Source organism: Agelaius phoeniceus, chromosome Z (assembly GCF_051311805.1).
Source record: "Agelaius phoeniceus isolate bAgePho1 chromosome Z, bAgePho1.hap1, whole genome shotgun sequence".
In the NCBI taxonomy this organism is placed as follows: domain Eukaryota; kingdom Metazoa; phylum Chordata; class Aves; order Passeriformes; family Icteridae; genus Agelaius; species Agelaius phoeniceus.
Window position 1 is genome coordinate 55,117,485 of NC_135303.1, and position 21,131 is coordinate 55,138,615.

General features: G+C 39.1%; 1 protein-coding gene across 1 annotated transcript; it reads left to right on the top strand.

Annotated features, from left to right (window-relative positions):
* The first annotated feature begins 18,857 nt into the window (after positions 1-18,857).
* LOC129133223 (protein FAM240B-like) lies at positions 18,858-20,424 on the top strand. Its single transcript, XM_054652856.1, has 2 exons — positions 18,858-18,997; positions 20,346-20,424. The coding sequence occupies exons 1-2, from the start codon at positions 18,858-18,860 to the stop codon at positions 20,422-20,424; spliced, it is 219 nt and encodes a 72-aa protein (XP_054508831.1).
* Positions 20,425-21,131: the final 707 nt, after the last annotated feature.

Sequence of the window (21,131 nt, forward strand, 5' to 3'; positions counted from 1 at the left end):
TGAGTTGAGGAAAGGTCTGTGCTGGATGTCTATTTTGCAGCTTCATACAATAGCTTTGAGGGTCCAGCTAGGCTAACACCATACCTATACACCCATTTAAAAGCAGCACAAAAACCTTCAGGTTTTTATCTGTTCTTCCAAGAATCTTTTTGGTATAAAATATGTAGTGAGACTGTATTATACCAATATACATATTGGTAAAATACAGTCTCACTACGTATCTGTTTTCTCCTTGCCACAATGCTACCCATTCATTTCCAAACAGCATAGTCAACTCATCTTCAATTTTGATATGTGAAAGTGTTTCCTGCCCAAAATGCTTCTAGCTGTCACATGGAGCTGACATGCTCACAGGTCTGTGAAGGATCATCTCCCACAGAGTGTACCCTCTCCTACAAATTTGGATTAAGCTCAAAAGATCCAAGATCTGATTTCTATTCCTTCTATAAAGTCACCAAGAAGAGCCAAGAGAGCTGAGCCTCAGGAACAGCCTGAAGTAGGCAAAGATCAGCTCTAAGAGCCAAAGAGCCAGCTCTAAGAATCAATCAAACAAGAAATTTGAGTAACTCTTCTTTTAAGGTCACATTTAGGAAAGAATAAGTGCAGAAGCAGTAATATACTTCTAAGCCTGGTAAATGCTACTACTCATCCTTAATCTAACCAACAGAAATTTTAAATAACAGAAAGTAATTTTCCAGTTATGGCTGAAACTTGCAACAGATTATTTTATAGATTGTGGGTAGGATGGATTCATTTTGGTTGAAAGGTCTATGGTCCCCCACAGACTGACTTGCAGGATATTTCTATGGTCCCCTTTTTATTCTCCATCCAGCATTTATGTTTCAGGAAGGAATAACAACCAAGAATATAAAACTAATATGGTTTTTAACCATTTTTGAGTAACCTGGTTGAAAAAAATCACCTCAAATTTCTCTTTGCATAAGTAGTTATAGTGACCACAAGCATGGAAATTCATTCCAAAGATAAATCTCCAAAGGAGAGGCCGGTTTCTTCACATGTACCTGGTACAAATAGTGTGTGGTGGAATTCTGAAGCATAACTTCTTGTTTAGTGAAGCTTAAAAATACTGAGATATGTACAAAACACATAGGAATATATTATGGGTACAGGGGTGAAGTCACAGGGAATAGGGCCTATGTTACTTGAAGAAGGAGTCATTAACTTGTGTGTTAGGTTGGCACATTTTTTTTATTACCTCCTGTTTTTTTGCCTTGGTGCATGCAGTCACCTGGTGCAGCTAGTTAGAAGAGCTGCTCAAGGATGCAGGCAGCTCCTCACAGGCTCACACAGCTGTTACCAGGTAACTTCAGCCTCAGCTAATGGTGAAACCATGGCAGAAAAGGAGGAAGTGGTCATATAAGAGTAGTCACTTAGCAGATGTGTAATAGGAGCTCATCGTTGTAAAGAGAAGGTGCTGCCTATCAAATTCTCCAAAAGGTTCAATGTCCTTGAAAATAAATGGTGAACTCTCTTAAAACCTTAAAAAATTAAGTTTCAAAATAGTGGTGGGACTATTGAAAAACAGCTCCAAAGGATGAACATAAACAAGATCTGGTTTTGTGATGAGAATCACAGATGTCCCCCAACTGCCTACACAAGATCATGAGTATGAAGTCAAATGGGGGAGTAACAAGGGATTCCAGCTGCACTCTTGGCACTGGCAGGCTTCTTGTCAGGATCAGAGGAACCATTGGTACTGATTTCACGGGGCTTACTTTATATTGAAGGAGGTTTCTATTTCAGGCCTATTTCTTTTATAGGGTCATTGGTTTGTGTAGTTACCTTAACGCCAGCATGTAAGAGGGATTTTTTGACTCTGCATCAACAGTCCCCTTGGTCCATATGGCTTTTCATTTTCAGAGCTGTTGAGCACTCGTGATTCATCAATGTGTATTCCAGTTGCTGACCCCAAGCTCCCAAGAAAATTTACACAACTTGTGGAACAATTTGGAAAAAGGGTAGATGCAACAGGAGAACAACCCACCTAAGGACTTCTCAGAGATTTCCACAAGTCCTTGTTTTCACCCTACTAGTCCAAAGCACTCAAGTTAATGCACTTTCACTGGGAATTTCTACAGTCATCCAACACTTTCATCCATGAGGCAGGTCTCTGACAAGAAAGTCAGTGACTGATTCAGATGCCCGAGATCTACTTGAAAGACATATACAGCATGTACAGCAAATGTACAGCATTAATGGTATTCACAGCCAGAAGGCAACTGATACATAAAACAGTCCAATAACATCAGGTTCTCTCATCCCATTAAAATAGGTATTTTCACAGAAATTATTGATATGGTAAATTTTTATGTACATGTACAACATAATGGCTAGAAACTTTGAGCAGTTAGCCTATAGGAAGGACTAGAGAGAGAGAGAAAAAGAAAGAAAAACATACTTGCTTTGAACATAAAGTAGCACAGCAAACATATTTGCTGAGTGGTGAAGCATCATGGGTATTGTGTTGTCCTGATCAGAAGTGACAATGACACAAATGCTGACAAGAATAATCTTCCCTTCAAGACAAAAAATTTCTAAACACAGGTGGAAAGCAAAAAAGTATATTTCCTCCTGCTGCTTATAGGTCTTCTTTCAGACATTAAATAACCTTTAAATGCTTAGTCATTTCTAATTTTGCTGGTTCATTTAATGAAGTTGTTAATTCTTCTGCAAACCTAGAAGAAGATTGTCCTTATCCTCTATTGTTAGATGGAGTCATAGAGTCTTAGAATACTTTGTGTTGGAAGAGATGTTCAAAGCCATCCTCTGCCCCTGCTACAAGCACTGATACCTTTTACTAGATCAGGCTCCTTGAAGCCCAGTCCAGCATGACCTTGAATGTTTCCAGGGATAAGTCGTCTACCATGTACTTGGGCAATCTATTCCAGTGTTTCACTAGCCTCATCATAAAAACATTCTTCCTGTATTTAGTTTAAATATACTGTGTTTCAGTTTGAAACCATTACCCCTTGTTGTTGCACAGCAGGTCCTACTAAAAAGGCATTAAGGTAGCCATGACCCTTCCCTTGTCCACTGGTGTTGTCACTCCATCTTTAGAGGCCACTGGGTCAGTCAGGAAGGACTTGCCCTTAGTGAAGTCATGCTGGTTGTCTTGAATCACCTCCCCATTCTCCATTTGCCTAAGCACAGCTTCTAGGAGGATTTGTTCCACGATCTTCCCAGACACAGAGGTGGTGCTGACAGGTCAGTAGGTTCCAGGATCTTCCTTTCTATCAATTTTAAAACCAGGTGCATTGTCTCCCTTCTTCTAGTTATCTGGAACTCCACCAGACTGCCATGACTTTTCAAACATCATGGAGAGTGTCTTGGTGGCTACATCAGCCAATTTCCTCAGGGGTTTTCTGAGATATATCATGTGAGGTCCCAAAAACTAATGTAAGTTCAGGTTCCTCAGGAGGCCATGAACTTTACTTACATTGGGAAGGACTTTGCTCCTACAGTCCCTGTCTTGAAGTCCATGCATGGCAGAGGTGTAGGAAGAGAGAAGGTCATTGAAAACTGAGGCAAAATGTTGTTGAGTACCTCAGCTGTCTCTTCATCCATTGTTAGCTATCTGCCAGTCATGCCAGTCCCATCAGGATCGGATCCATCCAGACCTGTAGTTAGAATAATAAAAGGCAGACTGGGCTCTTCTGTCAAAGCTATTCTTGAGCCACCTCCTGGTGGCTTTCTGTCACAGACATCTTTTTATGAAAATCCTTTCTTAGGATTTTTTCTTCCTGAGAAGCTGAGAGGCTCCAGGAACAAAATGTAAACAATGGTTATCTGCTGCTGTGGAATGCAACAGGTGGATCCATGATTGGTCTCGTGTGGATGTTTGGATTTAGTGACCAGCCATGGCAGAGCTGGATCTCGCTCTCTGTCCGAGCCAGCTGTCTTTGTTATTCTTTTCTTTTCTTTTCTTTTCTTTTCTTTTCTTTTCTTTTCTTTTCTTTTCTTTTCTTTTCTTTTCTTTTCTTTTCTTTTCTTTTCTTTTCTTTTCTTTTCTTTTCTTTTCTTTTCTTTCTTTTCTTTTCTTTTCTTTTCTTTTCTTTTCTTTTCTTTTCTTTTCTTTTCTTTTCTTTTCTTTTCTTTTCTTTTCTTTTCTTTTCTTTTCTTTTCTTTTCTTTTCTTTTCTTTTCTTTTCTTTTCTTTTCTTTTCTTTTTTTTCTTTTCTTTTTCTTTTCTTGCCTTCTGAGATGAAACTTTTCCTTCTATTCTTTAGTATAGTTATAATGTAATATATATCATAAAATAATAGATCAAGCCTTCTGAAATATGGAGTAAGATCTACGTCTCTTCCCTCATCCTGAAAACCCCCGTGACCACTGTCACAGCTTTCCCCATATCTGAACTGTGTGCTTCATCCATCAAGGTCCATTAACCTACACTATGCAGACAACAAGGTGCTCAGCTGCAGAGTAGCAGTCGACACAAGAGGGATACAAGCAGAGGCCAGGAACAGGATATTTAGTGACCACCACCATACCTCTCCACTAACACCTCTGTGTACACAAGGAAGGAAGAAAAGATGATAGTCCAGAGAGCAGAGGTTAGTATGGGGATGTGCTTTGAGAACACACCTAAACAGATATGGCTCTGAAGAATTTTCTAATATTTAATCTTGTACTCAGTTCCTGGGAAGAGAAGCTACTTCTGGGTAAATCAGCTCTATAACAACTTTAGCATAGGTCAAACTTGTACTGAAGAAATTTTGTCTTCAAGTTAAAGACTTTGTAAAATACATTCTGTGAAGGTTTTTGTAGTAAACACTAGGGATATAATAGTTCCTTACATGAATTTGATTGATATGTCTGACACAGTAAACATTTTAAAATTTTATCATCACTATTTGTGTATACAACAGACAAGGAAAAAATTTTTTCTGTTCATGTTCAGAAAAATGTTTGTAGCTGATGCAACATATGATTTCCCTTTTTTGTTTCATTTAAAGTTATTGTGGTCCTCTCTCAACAACTATGAACAAAAGATTCAACTTCTGATACAAAATATTAGGCATTTAAATCCATACTTAGGAAGTGGCGTAAATGGTCATAGCAGCCACACTTAAAACTATTTATCATCTCTTCTAGCTTGCATTTGCTATATACATTAATGCAAAAGAAAATAAACAAAAACACCTCGCCATTCTATTGGCATTCATCCCTCCTTAAAGTTGTCTGATTGATGACAGATCTGTGTCTCCAAGCTGGTTGACTAAATAAGCAGAACTTCTGCAGTGCTGGGGTTGCCAGAGTCTGCTACAGTGTAATGGCCCAGGCCACCCCTTGCTCTCCTGTAGTTAAATGATCTTAATCTGCCAGGATTTAGGTTTTACTTAACACATACCTAGTGCCTTTGTAATCTTGCCAGCAATCTTGCTCAATGAGGACTGTATCAGCAAAAGACTTTTATAATAGCAACTTCTGGCAGCTACTGGACATTTTAGGTCTGTGTTTTAAAGAAACTTGTTGGTGACAGACTTTCATATCCGAATTGCATTGCTGGATTGAGTGCAAGAGCTAAACCAGATTTCTTTCCAGGAAGCACACAAAAGGCAGAATGGGCCCTCAGATCCCACATTCATGCTCAAATTCTCAGGCCAGCCAGAATCAAGTCTGGTCTGTTTTTTTTAATGAGGATACAGTCTTAACTGGAGCAAAGAAGGAGCAAAAGACAACCTGCTTATTGACTTGTTTAACTGACATGGTAAAGCCCTGAGTCACAGATCTCTGACACATTGGTAGAAACAAAGTATGTACATCTGTGCTTGGTTCTAAGTAGAGTTTGAGTTAAAATTGGGATTCAGTTGGTGCACAGCAAGGGTACAGCAACACAATCCTTGAGGTGTTCACAAAGGAACTACAACCAGAGATTAATCCACGGCCATGAAAATCAGTTTTAAAAGCCTCTATCATCCTTCCCCTTAGCTTACTTTACCTTACCTTCTTCCCAAGTAAAATAGTTCAAACTCATCCAAAGATGATTTGAGCTTCCATAGAGAAAACGGTGAAGTAGCATTTGCCTCTATAAGAGGTATAGAGTGCTCAAATATTTAAGTTCTATGGGATATTAAAGGTGATAAAAAGTCATGCAATCAATACACTGCACGAAATTTCTACTTCCTTATCATCAGATACTTTGATCACATCAAGTATCACATTAATTTCCATCATCACATGGAAATTAATACCAACAGCAAAATCCCTCTGAATCTTCATTAATTTGTTAGCAGTAAGTTTGGCTGTCTCCAACAGCTCCAGTTCAACCCCTTCAACTATTTCTAACTGAAGCACCTAAAATTTGGCTGTATATGAACTATAATGCTATTTAAAAAAACCCTTAAGGTGCTGTTTACTCCACTGAGATATTGTTTCTCTTCACAATTTTTATGCCCCCAACCCCAGCTCAAACAATATATGCACTGGAGCAGCATCTGCATTGGCTGATTTTAACAGAGGATCAAAAATCTCTTTCCTGCACTCATTAAACTGATGCCTGAGGGTGTCTAGAACAATTTTTTTCCTAACTCACCTCTCATAATAAGATAGAAAATCATCCATGTCAAAATCGCAGGCAAATTCAACACATCACAGAAGCCTTTCTGGACAGGTCACTATAGAATTTCATTTGGACTGCAAGGTAGTGTCAAACACATAGAAATGCTAGGACAGAGCAGGTGACGCTAGCAGCTTTTTCCTTTCTTGCAGTAAACTTTTCCCCTGCAGTGCACAGAGTCGGCTAATTACACTTCCATAGGGAGCATCTGTGCATCTAGCAGCTCCAATGTCTAAATTTCAGCTTGATACAATTTAAACTGCTTGAAAACTTTGCAATCCTGAAAAAATAGAAGCATGGAAAAGCTTCAGATAGGCAACTAATAAGAGCATTACAAAAAGCTACTAGTGGATCTTACAATCTAATTTTTCTGATTGCACAAAGGCAATCTCATGATTACAATAAACACTAAGCAGCTTCTGTAAATGTTTCAGGTGTCATGTAACTGGTGCCAATAAGAAGTTTCATTCAGCTAATAAAACATGAAGGCTCTTCATTCCGCCACTTTACTGACCTTGAGATTATCCTGTAAAAGGTATTTATAAGGAAAACAATTGTGTGTCATAGGCATGAATGATGTGATGTGCACATCATTGAGAATGCAGCCAGAGGAAAAATCCTGTTTAGATGAAAGATATTATTTTATTCCATGTGAAGTGGGATTCCAGCTCCTACTTAATCCTGATTTTTTTGATGTTATTCAAACAAGTCCCAACCACCCAATCCAAGGCTTGCCCGAAGAGAGGAAAAATGAGTTTGTAAACCTCAGTGAAATTAGGTGACCTTCTCAGTTATCCAGTCATGACAATTTTTAGTCCAACACTCAGTATCCTACCCAGCAGGCAGAGCTAAAACCGTTTAGGCAGGTGTATTTTCCCCAGATGTACTCTCAGAGATGCCATCACAAGATTGGTTCAAACCAATACATGTGGAAGAGGGGGACATGGAAACAACATCATATCCCCAGCATGGTATTGGCTACAGGGCAGTCCATCAATGATCATCCTGCCTGCTTTTTCACTCTGGAGAACTAGACCTGATAAAGGACTAGTGGTGGTCCTCCAAGGAAGATTTTAATAAACTTACACTGCAAGTATTTACAGAAGTGTAAAAATCAGTTAACAATCAGCTTTCTTGGGAAGGTACAGTGTTGGGTTTGTGCGGCCAGGTTATAGTATCAGCAAGGGACACAAGGGTATTTTATGAGAAATTCTGTATCCAGTAGAGCCAATCCCTGGCAGCTTCAAAGACAAATGTGCCACTGGCCAAGGCTGGGTCAATTAGAAATGGTGATAACTCCTCTGGAATAACATATTTAATGGAAAAAGAAGTTGTTGTGGAGATGTAAGTGTGGCCAGATGTCGTGAACGGCGGGAGAAATGCAGCACACTTGGATCAACCACATCTACTTCTATCTTCTAATAATTATTTTGCTTCTATGTTTACATTCTTCTAGCTTCTCTACCTAAGATAGCTACACTTTTTGGCAAGCAGTTTTCTCTCCCGTCTTCTCGTTTCAGAGAAGGTCACTGTGACCTTTGTCAGTGATTGGACACTGGTTTCACAATCCCCAGCTTGTTTCCCCTATCCTTATCCATCGGTATCACATCGAAATGTCCTTTCTCAGCTAACCCATTATCCAAAAAGCTCTCTACAGCCAGAGAAGACACCAAGGTCAGTGCAGAAAGAGAGGGAGGAGCTGCTCCAAACATCAGGGCTGGGATTCCCCTGCAGCCCCTGGTGTAGCCCATCGTGAGGCAGCTGTGTCCCTGCAGCCCATGGAGGTCCATGGGGATGCTGAGATCCACCTGCAGCCCATGAAGGAGACCTATGTCAGGGCACGTGGATGCCCGAGAAGAGACTGTGAACCCTTAGGAGGCCCTTGCTGGAGCAGGCTCCTGGCAGACCTGTGCAGAGAGCAGCTCAGACTGGAGCAGGTTTTCTGGTAGGACCTGTGACCCTGTGGCCTGTCCTTGCAAGACCGCACCATGTGATCCAGGCTGGAGCAGTTTGTGGAGGACAGTTTCCTATGGAAGGAACTCACATTGGAGAAGTTTGTGGAGAACTCTGTCCTGTGGTATGGACCCCACTCTGGGGCAGGGGAAGGACTACTCTCCCTGAAGAGGGACACAAACGTGTGATTAACTGACTAACATTCCCCATCTCCCCATGCTGCTGGAGAGGAAGAAGTAGAGTTCATGAAGAAGGGAGGAGTAGGGGAAAGGTGTTTTTAAGATTTACTTTACTTCTCATTATCCTGCTCTGATTTTTTGGGTAATAAATAAAATTAATATCCCCTATTCATGTTTGTTTTACTTGTGATGCTATTTGGTGAGTTATCTCTCCCAGTCTTTATCTCAGCTCATGAACCTTCATTATATTTTGTCTTCCCTGTCCTTATGTGAAGGAGAGTGATAAAGAGGCTTTAATGGGTGTCTGGAATCTATACAGGGTCTAGCCAATACAGAAAGGCACCTAAACTGATCAGACTCCTAATTTCCATCTAAGTAATTGGCTCCATTCTAGAATTTGTGAAGTTTGAAGAGGGCTGCTGAAGTTTCTATGACCTGTGCTCCACCTGGACCAATGAGGACATAGTTCAATAGTGACAGAAATCCCTCTTCACAACTTTCCAGCTGCCACTGCATCAATCCAGAACAAGGAAGATGTGAATATCAGGTGCACAGTGAATACCAAAGGAAGTTACCCCAACAACACGGTACAGTATCTGCTTAAAAAACTTACTTCTCCTGATTTTTTTTCCTCTAGATCAAAGAGAAAAGAAGCATGAGATGTTTTCTTAATCGGCAAGATTCTGTGAAATGTCTTTTCCTTTCACCTCCTCTCCTTTAGCATCAGGTCTAAGAATACCCATAGAGCGAAGGGTCTTGGGTGACAAAATACAGACTAAATGTACCAGGATTACTTCTGCAGGAGTAAGAGCTGACTGCTACTTTTATTTCCAACTCTCCCACACATGAACAGCACACAGTCAGAACACTAAGACAGGATTTGATTCCTGCAGATAAGTAACACCTCAAACGTGCCAAAGGTCTACATTCCATCCATTATTTTGCAGATTCTTCTGTGGCTCTGCTAAGGACATTAAGCAGGTGCTTACAAGAACTTTTGCATACTAGAGATGAGAGCTGTTATCCAAGAAGTTTCTGGTAAGCAGCTGTGAGATATGCTTATGAAGTAAACAAGGGCTGAGGTGCACAAACAGCCTGAATAGTTTTCGGGCTCTATATAAAGGCTGCCCTGCTTTTGGGAGTGAAGCATGTTTTTCCAATCGCCTGTCACCTGAACTGTTTTCACATATGGGTAGCCCAGTAGAGTACTAGTTCTGTTCAGGATTTCTGGATGCACCATTTGTCTTTCACTAGAAGTCACTGTGAATGCACAGATGAAATGTTCATTGTAAATAGAACCAGCAAGTATAATAAACAATGTACCTAATCTACTGCAATGACCAGAGCATGAGCAATATCTTATCACATTTTGGCCGTCCTTTACACAGGGCATCTAAACTGCACAAATGCCCATGCTTCTAGAGAATATCTGACCAGAAACACAGGTTCTGGTCTGATGAAGCCTGGACACTGCAGTTCCCCTCTGAAATTAGATCTTTGCAAATGCTTATGGAAGGTATTGACTACATTATAACATTAGAAACTAAACAAACCCTCAAATTCATTGCAAATTTAACAAGGTCTGTTTAGCAAACAGGAAATGTTACTCAAGCTCTGAGTCAAATGGTAAGGAAGCAGTTCTGTTGGTCTGCAGCACCATGGTGGTTAGCACCACTTCTCCATCAAGCCTGGGCTTCTTTTTATAACACCATATTATTTTAATATTCACCAAGCAGATTGTATTTGTTTGTGATTTCTAAAGCCAGCCAGAATTTGAGCTATTTTTCCAAAAATAAAGCAATCAGTTTTACCTATGACATGTTGTTTTTTCTTTTTTCAATGCCACATATGTATAATGGTCCTAAAGATCTGGGACCACATTACCATTGTTATCACATGTGTGGAGGGAGAAGTTGATTTCTGTGATCTCATATGATATGAGGTGGAATTGGACACACTGGAGAAAGCTAATAGGTACAGTTTCTTAGGAGTTAAATTTATTGACCAGGTTTTGGAAATAACTGAAATTTTCCTTTACAGACAAAGGCTGTAGCTCCTAGGTTTTGCACAGGTTTTTTTGTGCTGTAAAGGAAACTGCAGAAAAGTAAATAAGCAAATATGAACTACAGAAAGCATCCATTAATGGCTGCTGCTTTTGCTACTTGGGGTCTGAAAAATTACAACAAAGAAAGGTAAGGTTAAAATAATCAGCAGTTGTATAAGAACTGCTTAAGCCATCATCACATATGGTACATTAGCAATGTAGATGGATTTAATGAAAACTGAGATAAGTGCATGCATCTGTCATCAGGCAAACCTACAAAACCTTTTCCTCAGAAAATAAAATGTAATAATATAAGCATTCATCTGTAATACACTTATAACAATTCTAAATGGTAAAAGTACTGCTGCTTTAATGCATTTCATGAGCTAATGCTAAACTTACAGACAATTCCTATGACAATTGCCTTGAAGAGAACAGATTTTGTGATAGGTCATAATCAAGCACACATCCTTAGATTAAACAACACCAAGGTAGCGCATACTTCTGTAAGTCACCCTGTAATGCAAAACTGAGTGTGATTTGTCACACCATTTCAGCCTCCATTACAGCTAAGACGCTAGTGTGGAATTTTTCAAGCTTCATAGGAAGATTATTAAAATGGATAACACTAGCAGGCATTTTAAAGAAAATTCTCATCACTTGCCAAGTCATGCTCTTTGAGGTATCTGCCAGTGTGGGAGGGATGCATGGTCTCAAGGGGGCCTGTGTTTCACGGTCATCTCAGGCAGGGGGCTGCAAAGTTCATTAAATGATCTTATCTCACTGTTGGTTCTGTTCAAAATAGCCTTGATATGATGAAGGATTTATGTTACCCACACTTCAAATAAAAAGTACCGAGGGATGCATTTCATTACTGCTCTGTGACACTGGAGAAGCCACGGCTGCAGTGGTAATATTCCTCGTTTGTGTCACACAGAGAATTTATTTGCAAGAGTCCTGCTCCAAAGGTAAGAAAGTATTTGTTTTTTGTAGTGAGTTTTCCCTAATAATGTCAACAAGAAATGTATTTGTTCTCTAACTTTAATTCTCACAAAAGTATATGCTAGGAAAGATGAGAGTGTGAGGGAAATGCCAGGGAAGAGTGCCCAGTTTAGCAGAATTCTAAGGAAGCTGAGTAGCATTGATACAGAAAAAATATTTACAGATAATTTCCATGTCACAATTCTGAATAAAACACCAAGAGATATGGCTGTACATTCTAAACTGATGGGCTAATGCTAGCCAAGGTTACACACACACACACACTCTCTCTCTCTCTCTCTCACTCATCTCTCAAAGGCTTTTTAACTGTGATCTGCTGCCTTGAGGCATTATAATTCAATGGTAGGCACCTTCACATGAATCAGGAAAGATTTCTCTTGCATGTTTTCTCTGAACTGGATGATCTAATAAAGGACATGAGCCCTGGGCAAAATTTATCTTCTTTGATCCTACACCAAGTCTTCCTGTACTCAAAAATCAAACAACAAAGTAAAGTGCATTCAAGATCCTTGACCAATAAATATTAATTTATTCTATATGCTTGATATTATGAATTCAGTAGTTCATAGGATCAGGCTTCAAATGTATCCAGCAGTGGGGAAAGTCTAATGATCAGAAACAACATTTGATCTCCTGAGCAAACCACAGCCACTTTAAATATGCCTTAGATACTGAAAATTAGAAGTCAATAAAAGTCAAATGAATATATAGAAAGCTCAGGAAAGGCACTTGGACATTTATTTATTGCATATCACTTTTGAATACCTGTTTGTTTATTGCTCACCTCTATGCAACTGCCACCACAGCCCTGTTTGTGTGTGCTGGTGGCAGGATGTATGGGAATGCAGGCAGCCACCACAGAGAGCCAGATGCAGGGAGTAGAAAAACATGGGTAGCAGAGGGGTGAAGCAAAGGTTATCCAGGGATCATTTAGTAATACCTGCATGAGTGCAGTTTTGCGCATCACAATGTGAAAAAGACATTAAAGAGCATCCAGAGGAGGGCAACAAGGATGGTGAAGGGTCTGAAGTAGAAGCCTTATGAGAAGCAGCTGAGGTCACCTCATTTGTTCAGTCTGGAGGAGACTGAGGACAGAACTCATTGCAGTTACAACTTCCTCATGAGGGGAGAAGGAGGCACAGACACTGATCTCTTTACTCTTATGACCAGTGACAGGACACAAGATAATGGTATGAAGCTGTGCCAGGGGAAGTTTAAATTGGATATCAGGAAAAGGTTCTTCATGCAGAGGGTGCCTGGGGACTGGAACAGGATCCCCAGGGAAGTGGTCACAGCACCAGCCTGACAGAGTTCAAGAAGAATTCAGAGAGTCCTCTCAGGCACACAGTGTGACTCTTGCGGTTGGTGCTGCGCAGGGTTGGGAGCTGGACTTGATGATCCTTGTGTCCCTTCCAACTCAATTTACTCTATCACTCTATCAAATGCAGCTCCAGCAAGAAGTGGAAAGAGATTTTTCCAATGGAACAACAGAGGTGAGGAAACCAGCCAGAAAGGTGTTTGAAAGCACAGGTCCAAAGCAGTCAGGTTATGCAGGAGGGCTGGCATGGGAGGTGAAGAGGATGTGATGAGAAAATTAATAGACATGATGCCAGAGAGGGGAAAATCAAAGGGACCTTTCACAGAATCCCTTGGCTGCAGGCTGAGGGAGAAGAGACTGTGCAGAATGGAAGGCAGCAAGTAGCAAAATACAAAAAAACAGGCATGGGAGCAGAACTAGGATAGTAACAAATGAATGGGTTACCTGGAGGAAAATGAAAGTATTGATTCTTCAAATGTTTTGTTCAAAAAGTTTTAAGAATTTTAGTCTTCAGCCAGAGGACTGCTGAACCCTCTAGTACAGAAAATCAAGGCACAGTATCATTTCCCTCCAGTTTGATAATTCCATTGTTCAGATGTCTGATATCCAGAGAAAAGTGAAGGCAGATGAAAAGAACTGAAGCCCATCAGATGAGAAGGACAGAATAAAACACAGTGCATGGCATTCAAAGGCATTGATGTTGACACCGTAGCAGTATGAGATGCAAAATCCATGTAGCTACTGCAAGCCTTGTCTTAATATGTTTGTCCAAATTTTCTACAATTGAAAAGCATTTGAGAATAACTATTCTTCTTATTAGAAAAAATAGGCTCAGATCCATCACTTCTCACAGAAAAGCAATAAAGGATTGTGGGAATTAGGAGAAAGGATAACAGTTGAATAGAGATTGCTACATAGGACTTGAGTGAAAACATTTTCAAATATTAAAACTGCTTAATGTATCTGCTAGAAATAATTTGCCAGGTGCACACCTGTAACTCCTACTAGTATTTCTCAGTCATCTGTCAGTATGGTTGTCATTTTCATACACAGAAAATTCCCAATATGTGGAGAAATCCAATTAAATTGATTGAAATTTATACCCAGAGAATAACTCCCTGATTGAACACACTCTGGTAAGAGCATGTATTTCAAACTCTGTCAAATTATGAAATACTGGTGGCAGAATAAATAACTTACCTAGAATGCCCTCATTTCATAGCAAGCTCCAGACAATACTGTTTGCAAAGGAAAAAGCACAGATTGGTAGTAACGCCGAACTGCAAATGAAAATAAGATTGCACAGTACACATGGAAAGTCACCCATCTTCACTGATGAGATACACTAGTGAATTTTTGGAAGACACTGGGACAATTAGGCACTTGTGTGTGCCAGAAGACCATAGCAACCTTCCCCATGCTCAGGCTGGTGCTCCAGATCATCTCCTCCCAAAACTGCTCATAAACAAGGCAGAAAGGAAGAGGAAGCTGTGAGAGCAAGCTGTGAGAAACCTCTCCCTCAAGCTGCTCACGAGTGGCACTCATGAGAGTAACTGCACTGTACAACATGCCACACAAACCAAAGGGAGCAGGGCATTAAACTAAAGTGCTCTCTTCTCTCTCTTCTGCCTCTGAAGAGTTTTAACCAGAGTCTGGAGACCCAAGTTAGACTTGAAACCAGCATGCTTCCCTAGGCAGGATCTCAAAGGAAGCATCAGTCAGCCCTTTGAGATGTGAATTACTGCCAGCTGCAGAAGCAGAAGAAAAATGACATATCCTAGACCCAAGGAAAAAGAGGGGAATCATGAATATGATCACTAGTCTTCTTTTCCAAAATCAAAAGAGATTTCTGATTGGTTTTACATCAAACAGTACCATTGGCATAGGTGGTATTCTCTCCTATATACATAATTCAATTTTTATAATTCAATGAATATATAATAACCATAGTCACAAAGCATGGTCCAAGTAAAGTCAGAACAATAAAATATTGTATTATTTCTAGGGGAATGCATAAGACCTTGAAAACTCTGACTGACTGTGCTTTGTAAGAAACACAAGAAGGAGGAAAAATAGCTCTCCTGACTCATTAAAAGTTTTATAAATTTGAAAACTACATTTCATATAACAATGTGTTCTACTAGAGGAAGAAATTCCACACTTTTCTTTACATTCTTTCTTCTGCCTAAGAAACTTTTGACTTCCAATTCTCTATGTGAAAAAGTGTTTCTGGTGGTGGTAGTATTTTCTCACAGAATCAGTGAATTTTAGCCTCAAACTATTGATTTTTCTTTTACATAGAAGTCGAGATGTCATATCAAATTGATTTTACATCCCTCTTTTGTTCAACCAATATAATTTCTGAGTTCCAGCTAATAGTACTAGTGTCACAGCTTCCCTAACTTTGTAAGACCTTCTTTAGCAAATTGAGGCTAGATAATACCAACTTGCTCTAAAATTATTAGATCTAAAAATAAGCAGTCATCATTATCATGTGTTGGATAAAGCCTTCCTAGAGGTTATCATGTTATTCCTTTCATTTGAGAGTGCCTATATTTGTCCATTGGCTTGCAACCCTGCCAGTCAGAGAAGATTGCAAGAAAGAGCCTCTCAATATTGTTCTCTTGAAGAATTATCACTAGAGGCTTAAAAAAGCTTATTTAGTCCTAGCTGTGGCAGGACAGTTAAAGTCAGAACTAATTGCAAGGTCTATAAAAGTGCATCACAACTGCCTGTGTGCTTTAATAGCATGTTTCTGCTCACCTGTTGCATCATACAGAGGTTATTTGTTCAGGCTGCTTTGGAGGCTGCTTCCCTGAAATCTTTTCCATTCTTCTCTTTCCCTATTAAATGAGGCCCCTTATCCTAACTACTCTGAATGAGGCTTCAAGGCATGAAAATAAACTGTTTCCAGGTGATAACTGCTGCTGCAAAGTCATGATACAGGCTTAAGTCCTGTTACACTCCTCTGAAAACAGCTGAAGTAGGAGAGAAAAATATGAGAGCTGGAGAAATAGTGATAGACTAGGTCTGATATCCCTGACTGCTCACATGCACTGAAAGTTTATGGTTTATAAAATGGATGGCAGGACAGAAGTGAATTCAAACATCTATGCACGTGACGCATAAAGGCAAAAGAAACCATGTGTTATTTCCGTGGAGGTATTGGGCAGTTCCTACAGTCACAATGAACAGGCTCAAACAGATAATTCAAAATATATGGTATTTGGGATAAGGTGATTCTACAGTTCAGAGAAGCAAATGCTTCCATATTTATATACTGTGTTTATTAACGACATATAAGTATTAGTAATGATGCAGAAATTCTGATGTGTTCAGTAACTTTGATCCTACTTGTATATATTTGAGAGCTCTCCAGCCATAGGGGAAATGAAAACAAATATTAAGAACTGAGGAAGAGAAAATTTGGCACCAAGATAGCCATATGTTAAGACGTTATAAAAGGTTAGGGAAGAATGACTTGGACAATGGTGTGCCTGATCAAAGAAAATACCACAGATCACAGACAGAGAAAAGTACTAATTCCTGTCCCTGTCCCACCTCACAAACCTAAAAAAAAAAAAAAAAAGAAAAGGGAAAAAAAGAAAAAAGAAGCCCCCAAATCTGTAATGGATAGCATTACATACACTTTATAGTCTCAACAGAGTTCTAACATGCTTCTAAATACTGCCAGCACCAGACGTAAAGCGAATAAAAATGGAAACTACTTCTGAATATCTCTTTTAGTGGCTTTAAATTTTTTTCTTTTGATTTTTTCTGCTGTGGGGGCAGGTGTTAGAAAGACACATCTAGAAAATGCATTAAACCCAGTACCAAGAACATATCCAATCATATCAGGAGGCATAACATTAAAAACCAGTAAAGGATATATATGCTTGGGCTCAATTACACCTTGTAAAAATGAGTTCCATAATTTTGCCTTATTCAGGAGTGATATTTACCCTCATAAATATATAAAAGATGCATCCACAGTATATTAGACAGGAATTCATAATAATTCAGAAGGATGAAGTTATTATGATTTGCTATCTCTTCTGATAAAGAAACCTGAAGACATTTTTTCCTGGCAGTTTATGTTGGAGCCCCAGGTATATAGGGGAATTTTTCTTCCTGCACTTCAGAACGAGTTATTCTTAGAGATTACCTTCTAGAGTGGAAAGTCCATTAGTTTTACTTAGATGGCTTTTACCATATCTTTCTTATACCTTTGAAGATTACTCCTCATACACAAAAAGTTTAAAAGGGTAGTAACTGCCACCTGGGAAGAAATATTTGGGTTGGCATTGATATATTTGTGTATATTTATAGAATACATAAATTTTATTAAAACACACGCATGTATTAAGTGAACTTTTGGACCTGAAATTGGTTATCCCCTAGCACAGCAATACTTGCAATTCACATTACAGACTAATGTCAACAATTATACATGCAGATATAATTTGTCCAGGACCAGAAAATATGCTCAGTAATTCTTTTCTGCAAGAGTTGGGCTCAAGCATCATGCTTCTATTATTTGGAGGCCATGAGCTGACATGTGAAGGCTTTACAGGGAACCACAGGGGAGTTACAGGGAAATCCCAGCAAAAAGGGGGGACCTCTTCAAAAGGGCTGATTTTATCCTCTGCTCACAGAGTCTCTACAATGTGTCTGTCAATTTTTCACAAAACAGCCAATTATGTAAAGATGAGTTCCCAGTTTTGTGTTCCCAGTTTTGTGTTCTCTTATGATGTCTGGCAGGGGAATGGCAGCAGTTTCTTCCAGCTTTTCCAAGCTGGTCTTGAGGGGCTTGTTTACTATCTCTCTATGGCTCTGATTAAAATAAATTGCAAATAATTTCCATGAGTTCAAACAATGCATGAGAGGGCCCTAAATACTTGTTAAAAAATTAAATTATCTGGAAAATATTATAATAGCATGTTCATGCAAAAACACATAGCAATTTGAAAGACAGCATGGATATACTAATTTCATATTTAATGAAGTTTTGAAAGTAAAGATACAATTTTCTGGCTGCAATGTGGCATACAAGGAATTTACTGTTCGCCCACAAAGAGTCATCCTGAGGCAAATATTCTTTCCCTACGATAAGATTCACTCCAGAATTTATTTTAAGATGACATTAACCAAAGCTGAAAGTACAGAATCATCACAGACACAAGAATATATTCAATGAATTTGAATCGATTTGAAGAAAAGGGGAAAATAATTAGTGAACAAGGTTGGTTTTGCAAGTCATCATCTTATGAAATTATGTATCTACTTTTATATATATAAATTTTCTACATTTCCAAATAAAGCTTATTTGGATTATTAAATTATTAAAGGCAAATCTTCAGAACAATAGTTACTTTAAAATTTTAGAGACATTAAAATAATGGGGCCAAAATATCTCAACTGATATGTCAATTTTTTTGTTTGTGACTACAGTAAAAAGTATCCTAATTGTTAAATTACAGAATACAAGAGCACTGTCCTTATTGTGAACATAAATGTCACAGTCAGATGGAGGTGAGAGATATTTTAAGTACACAAGTAAGAACTCAGTTCGCTGTAGACAGCATATCCTTAAGTGTCAGAGCTAGGAAAGAAAAGCTTAAATAATGACTCATGCCCACAGTTATCCTGATCCTACTAAAAAAAGGACTGTGTGACCCTAATGATGAAAATCCAAAACATCAAGAATCTGATTTAGCCATGAAAATGGATGACGAAGCAGTAACTTGTCATACAGTTGTTTCAAATTTTTCCTTTAGAGAAAATGAATAGCCAATATATGCGTCATGAAGTGCGGGGCTGTGAAACCAGCGACCTGAGGAACTTCTGGGAAAAGACCATCGAACAACAAACTCAGTACCTGCAAAACGAAAAGGAACGTCAGCGAAGAAGCGCTCTGACAAAGTGGGTAATCTGCATCCAGAAAGCTTACTTGAGTTTGCATTGTAATTATTTTTTTTTTAAAAAAAGTAATACCAATACTTAAGTCATGCAATGAAATCTGAAAGTAATTTAGATTTATGGAAAATAATAAAGCTTCCCAAATTAGGATGTAATGCTAACGTGTTTAAGCTATAAAATCATAAGATAGGAGAATAATTCGCTCTGGTTCCATAATGAGTCCAAAGCATAGAACTTTCTGAAATTACCAGGACAAAATTTAACAGTGCAGACTTATCTTGAACATAAAGGCTTCTGTTCAGAGTGAAGCTAGCACAGGTGTGTACCTGGCCCATATTCTTACTCTGTAGTCTTCCTTTCACAAGCAAATAGTTTGAATTATTTAAGATTGTTTAATTTGTATATGGTAAATCCACTATAAAGCAGATGATCCAAGCATACTGACTAAGGCAACCACCATTCATAGCCATAACTACCCTATTCAGCCACATTCCCCTTGATCAGTCACTGCAAGAAAGAGCAGTCTGCAGCAAGAACAGCATAGTTTTACTTCACATCAATTGTCCATTAGTTGAAGTCATATGCAAAGATATATACGTTTGGTGTTTATTATATTTTGTCTTGAGGTCATCTAGCAAGAAAGCAATTTCCCAAAGCCTTCCTCGTAGCTGTCTTTGCATTGATACTTGAAAAATTAGAGCAAGGACAGCCTTACATTATTGACCCTGGATGAAGGAACACTAGAATAGGTCTCCAGCATGTTTTATCCATTTGTGACTAACCTCATCTCAATGTTGCAACTCCTCAACTGGGAAATTCTTACTCTCCTTTCTCTTTGAGTAAGTCTTTCTGTGGTGCCTAGATATTATCAAAAAGAAAATAAAGGGCCACATATTAGTGAAAGCTACCTATGTGTCTAACAGAAGCTCCAAGATGTGTCTAACAGAAGCTTCAAGATGTGCAGTGTCTCCAAGCTGAGCAGGACAGTGGAGGAGGGAGGCTGGGGAAGTGGCGGGGTGATGTGACCCAGGGAAGGAGGCTGGGGAAGTGCTGGGTGATGTGACCCAGCAGGTGGCAGCAGGCAATCTCCAGTGCAGGTGACAAATCACTCTGGCACTCGAGAGAGGGCACACTGGAGATGGAGATGAACCACAAAGCAGAGGTGATCTCTCACTGGGATTTAAGAGGTTGTCCTGAAGTACCATTCAGCAAAGAGCTCTAAAGCGGCAGGAAAATTTGCATGACAATTGGGAAAGAACACAAAGAATATCATCAGTGGAAAAGATGAAGAGTATAAAATCCATTCTGTGTAAAATTATGAGGACAAGCTGATCCATATTTCTGTCCCTAGGCTCAGAAATGAATGGATGGAGAGGCTGGAAAAACGGATAAAGATGTTGAGGACCCAATCTGAAGACTCATCCAGCTGAAGAGCCCACACTCATTACACATTTGGGGGAAAATAAATCTGTTTTGTAGGAAAGCATGATGTAAAAGCTGAAGTCAGTTTTACTCTGTAGCTTAAATGAGCTATAATTAATTAGCTGTCATTGTTTGAAGTTTCATATGTGAAATGTCAATTGTTGCTTTCAAGACTGTGCATCTGTCCCTTCATTTGATAAATGGAGAATTTAGCACTCTGAAGTATTTAACCCTAACCAATCATGGTTCACTGAGATGTAGATGCCTGGGAAAAGAGTTTAGTTACACAGTTGTGCTCTGCAAAAGCATTTCCTCAATATATTAGGTTTCTGTATAGACTGACTGTAATATAATAAATTTAGATGGTTTAATGAATAGTAGAGATTTTAATTTTTTACACAACACAGCCCCGTTCAGACTAAGGAATATAGGACATGCACAATGCCACTACATCCCTCTAGTGAAGCCCAAACTGGTGGGAGCTATAGACCCTAGCTGCCACGTTAGAAGTCACCTGTTAACTTGTTACCATACACGTTTTGATAAGCAGCTTCTGTGAGACAACTACAAGAGCTGCCTAATCAACCCACATTAACTTGGTCAACCCATATGAGCTAACTCGAGACACTATATCAGCATTGGTAGAATAACTTTAAGCTCTGACACTGATCTGGTACCTGACCTGGCTTGTCTAGAGGTGGATTGATATCTCTGT

Bases quoted from the DNA above. Each gene is read 5' to 3' on its own strand.
- LOC129133223 (XM_054652856.1), top strand. From the start codon at position 18,858: ATGAATAGCCAATATATGCGTCATGAAGTGCGGGGCTGTGAAACCAGC. The intron at 18,998-20,345 runs GTGGGTAATCTG...TTCTGTCCCTAG, and splicing joins CGAAGAAGCGCTCTGACAAA to GCTCAGAAATGAATGGATGG.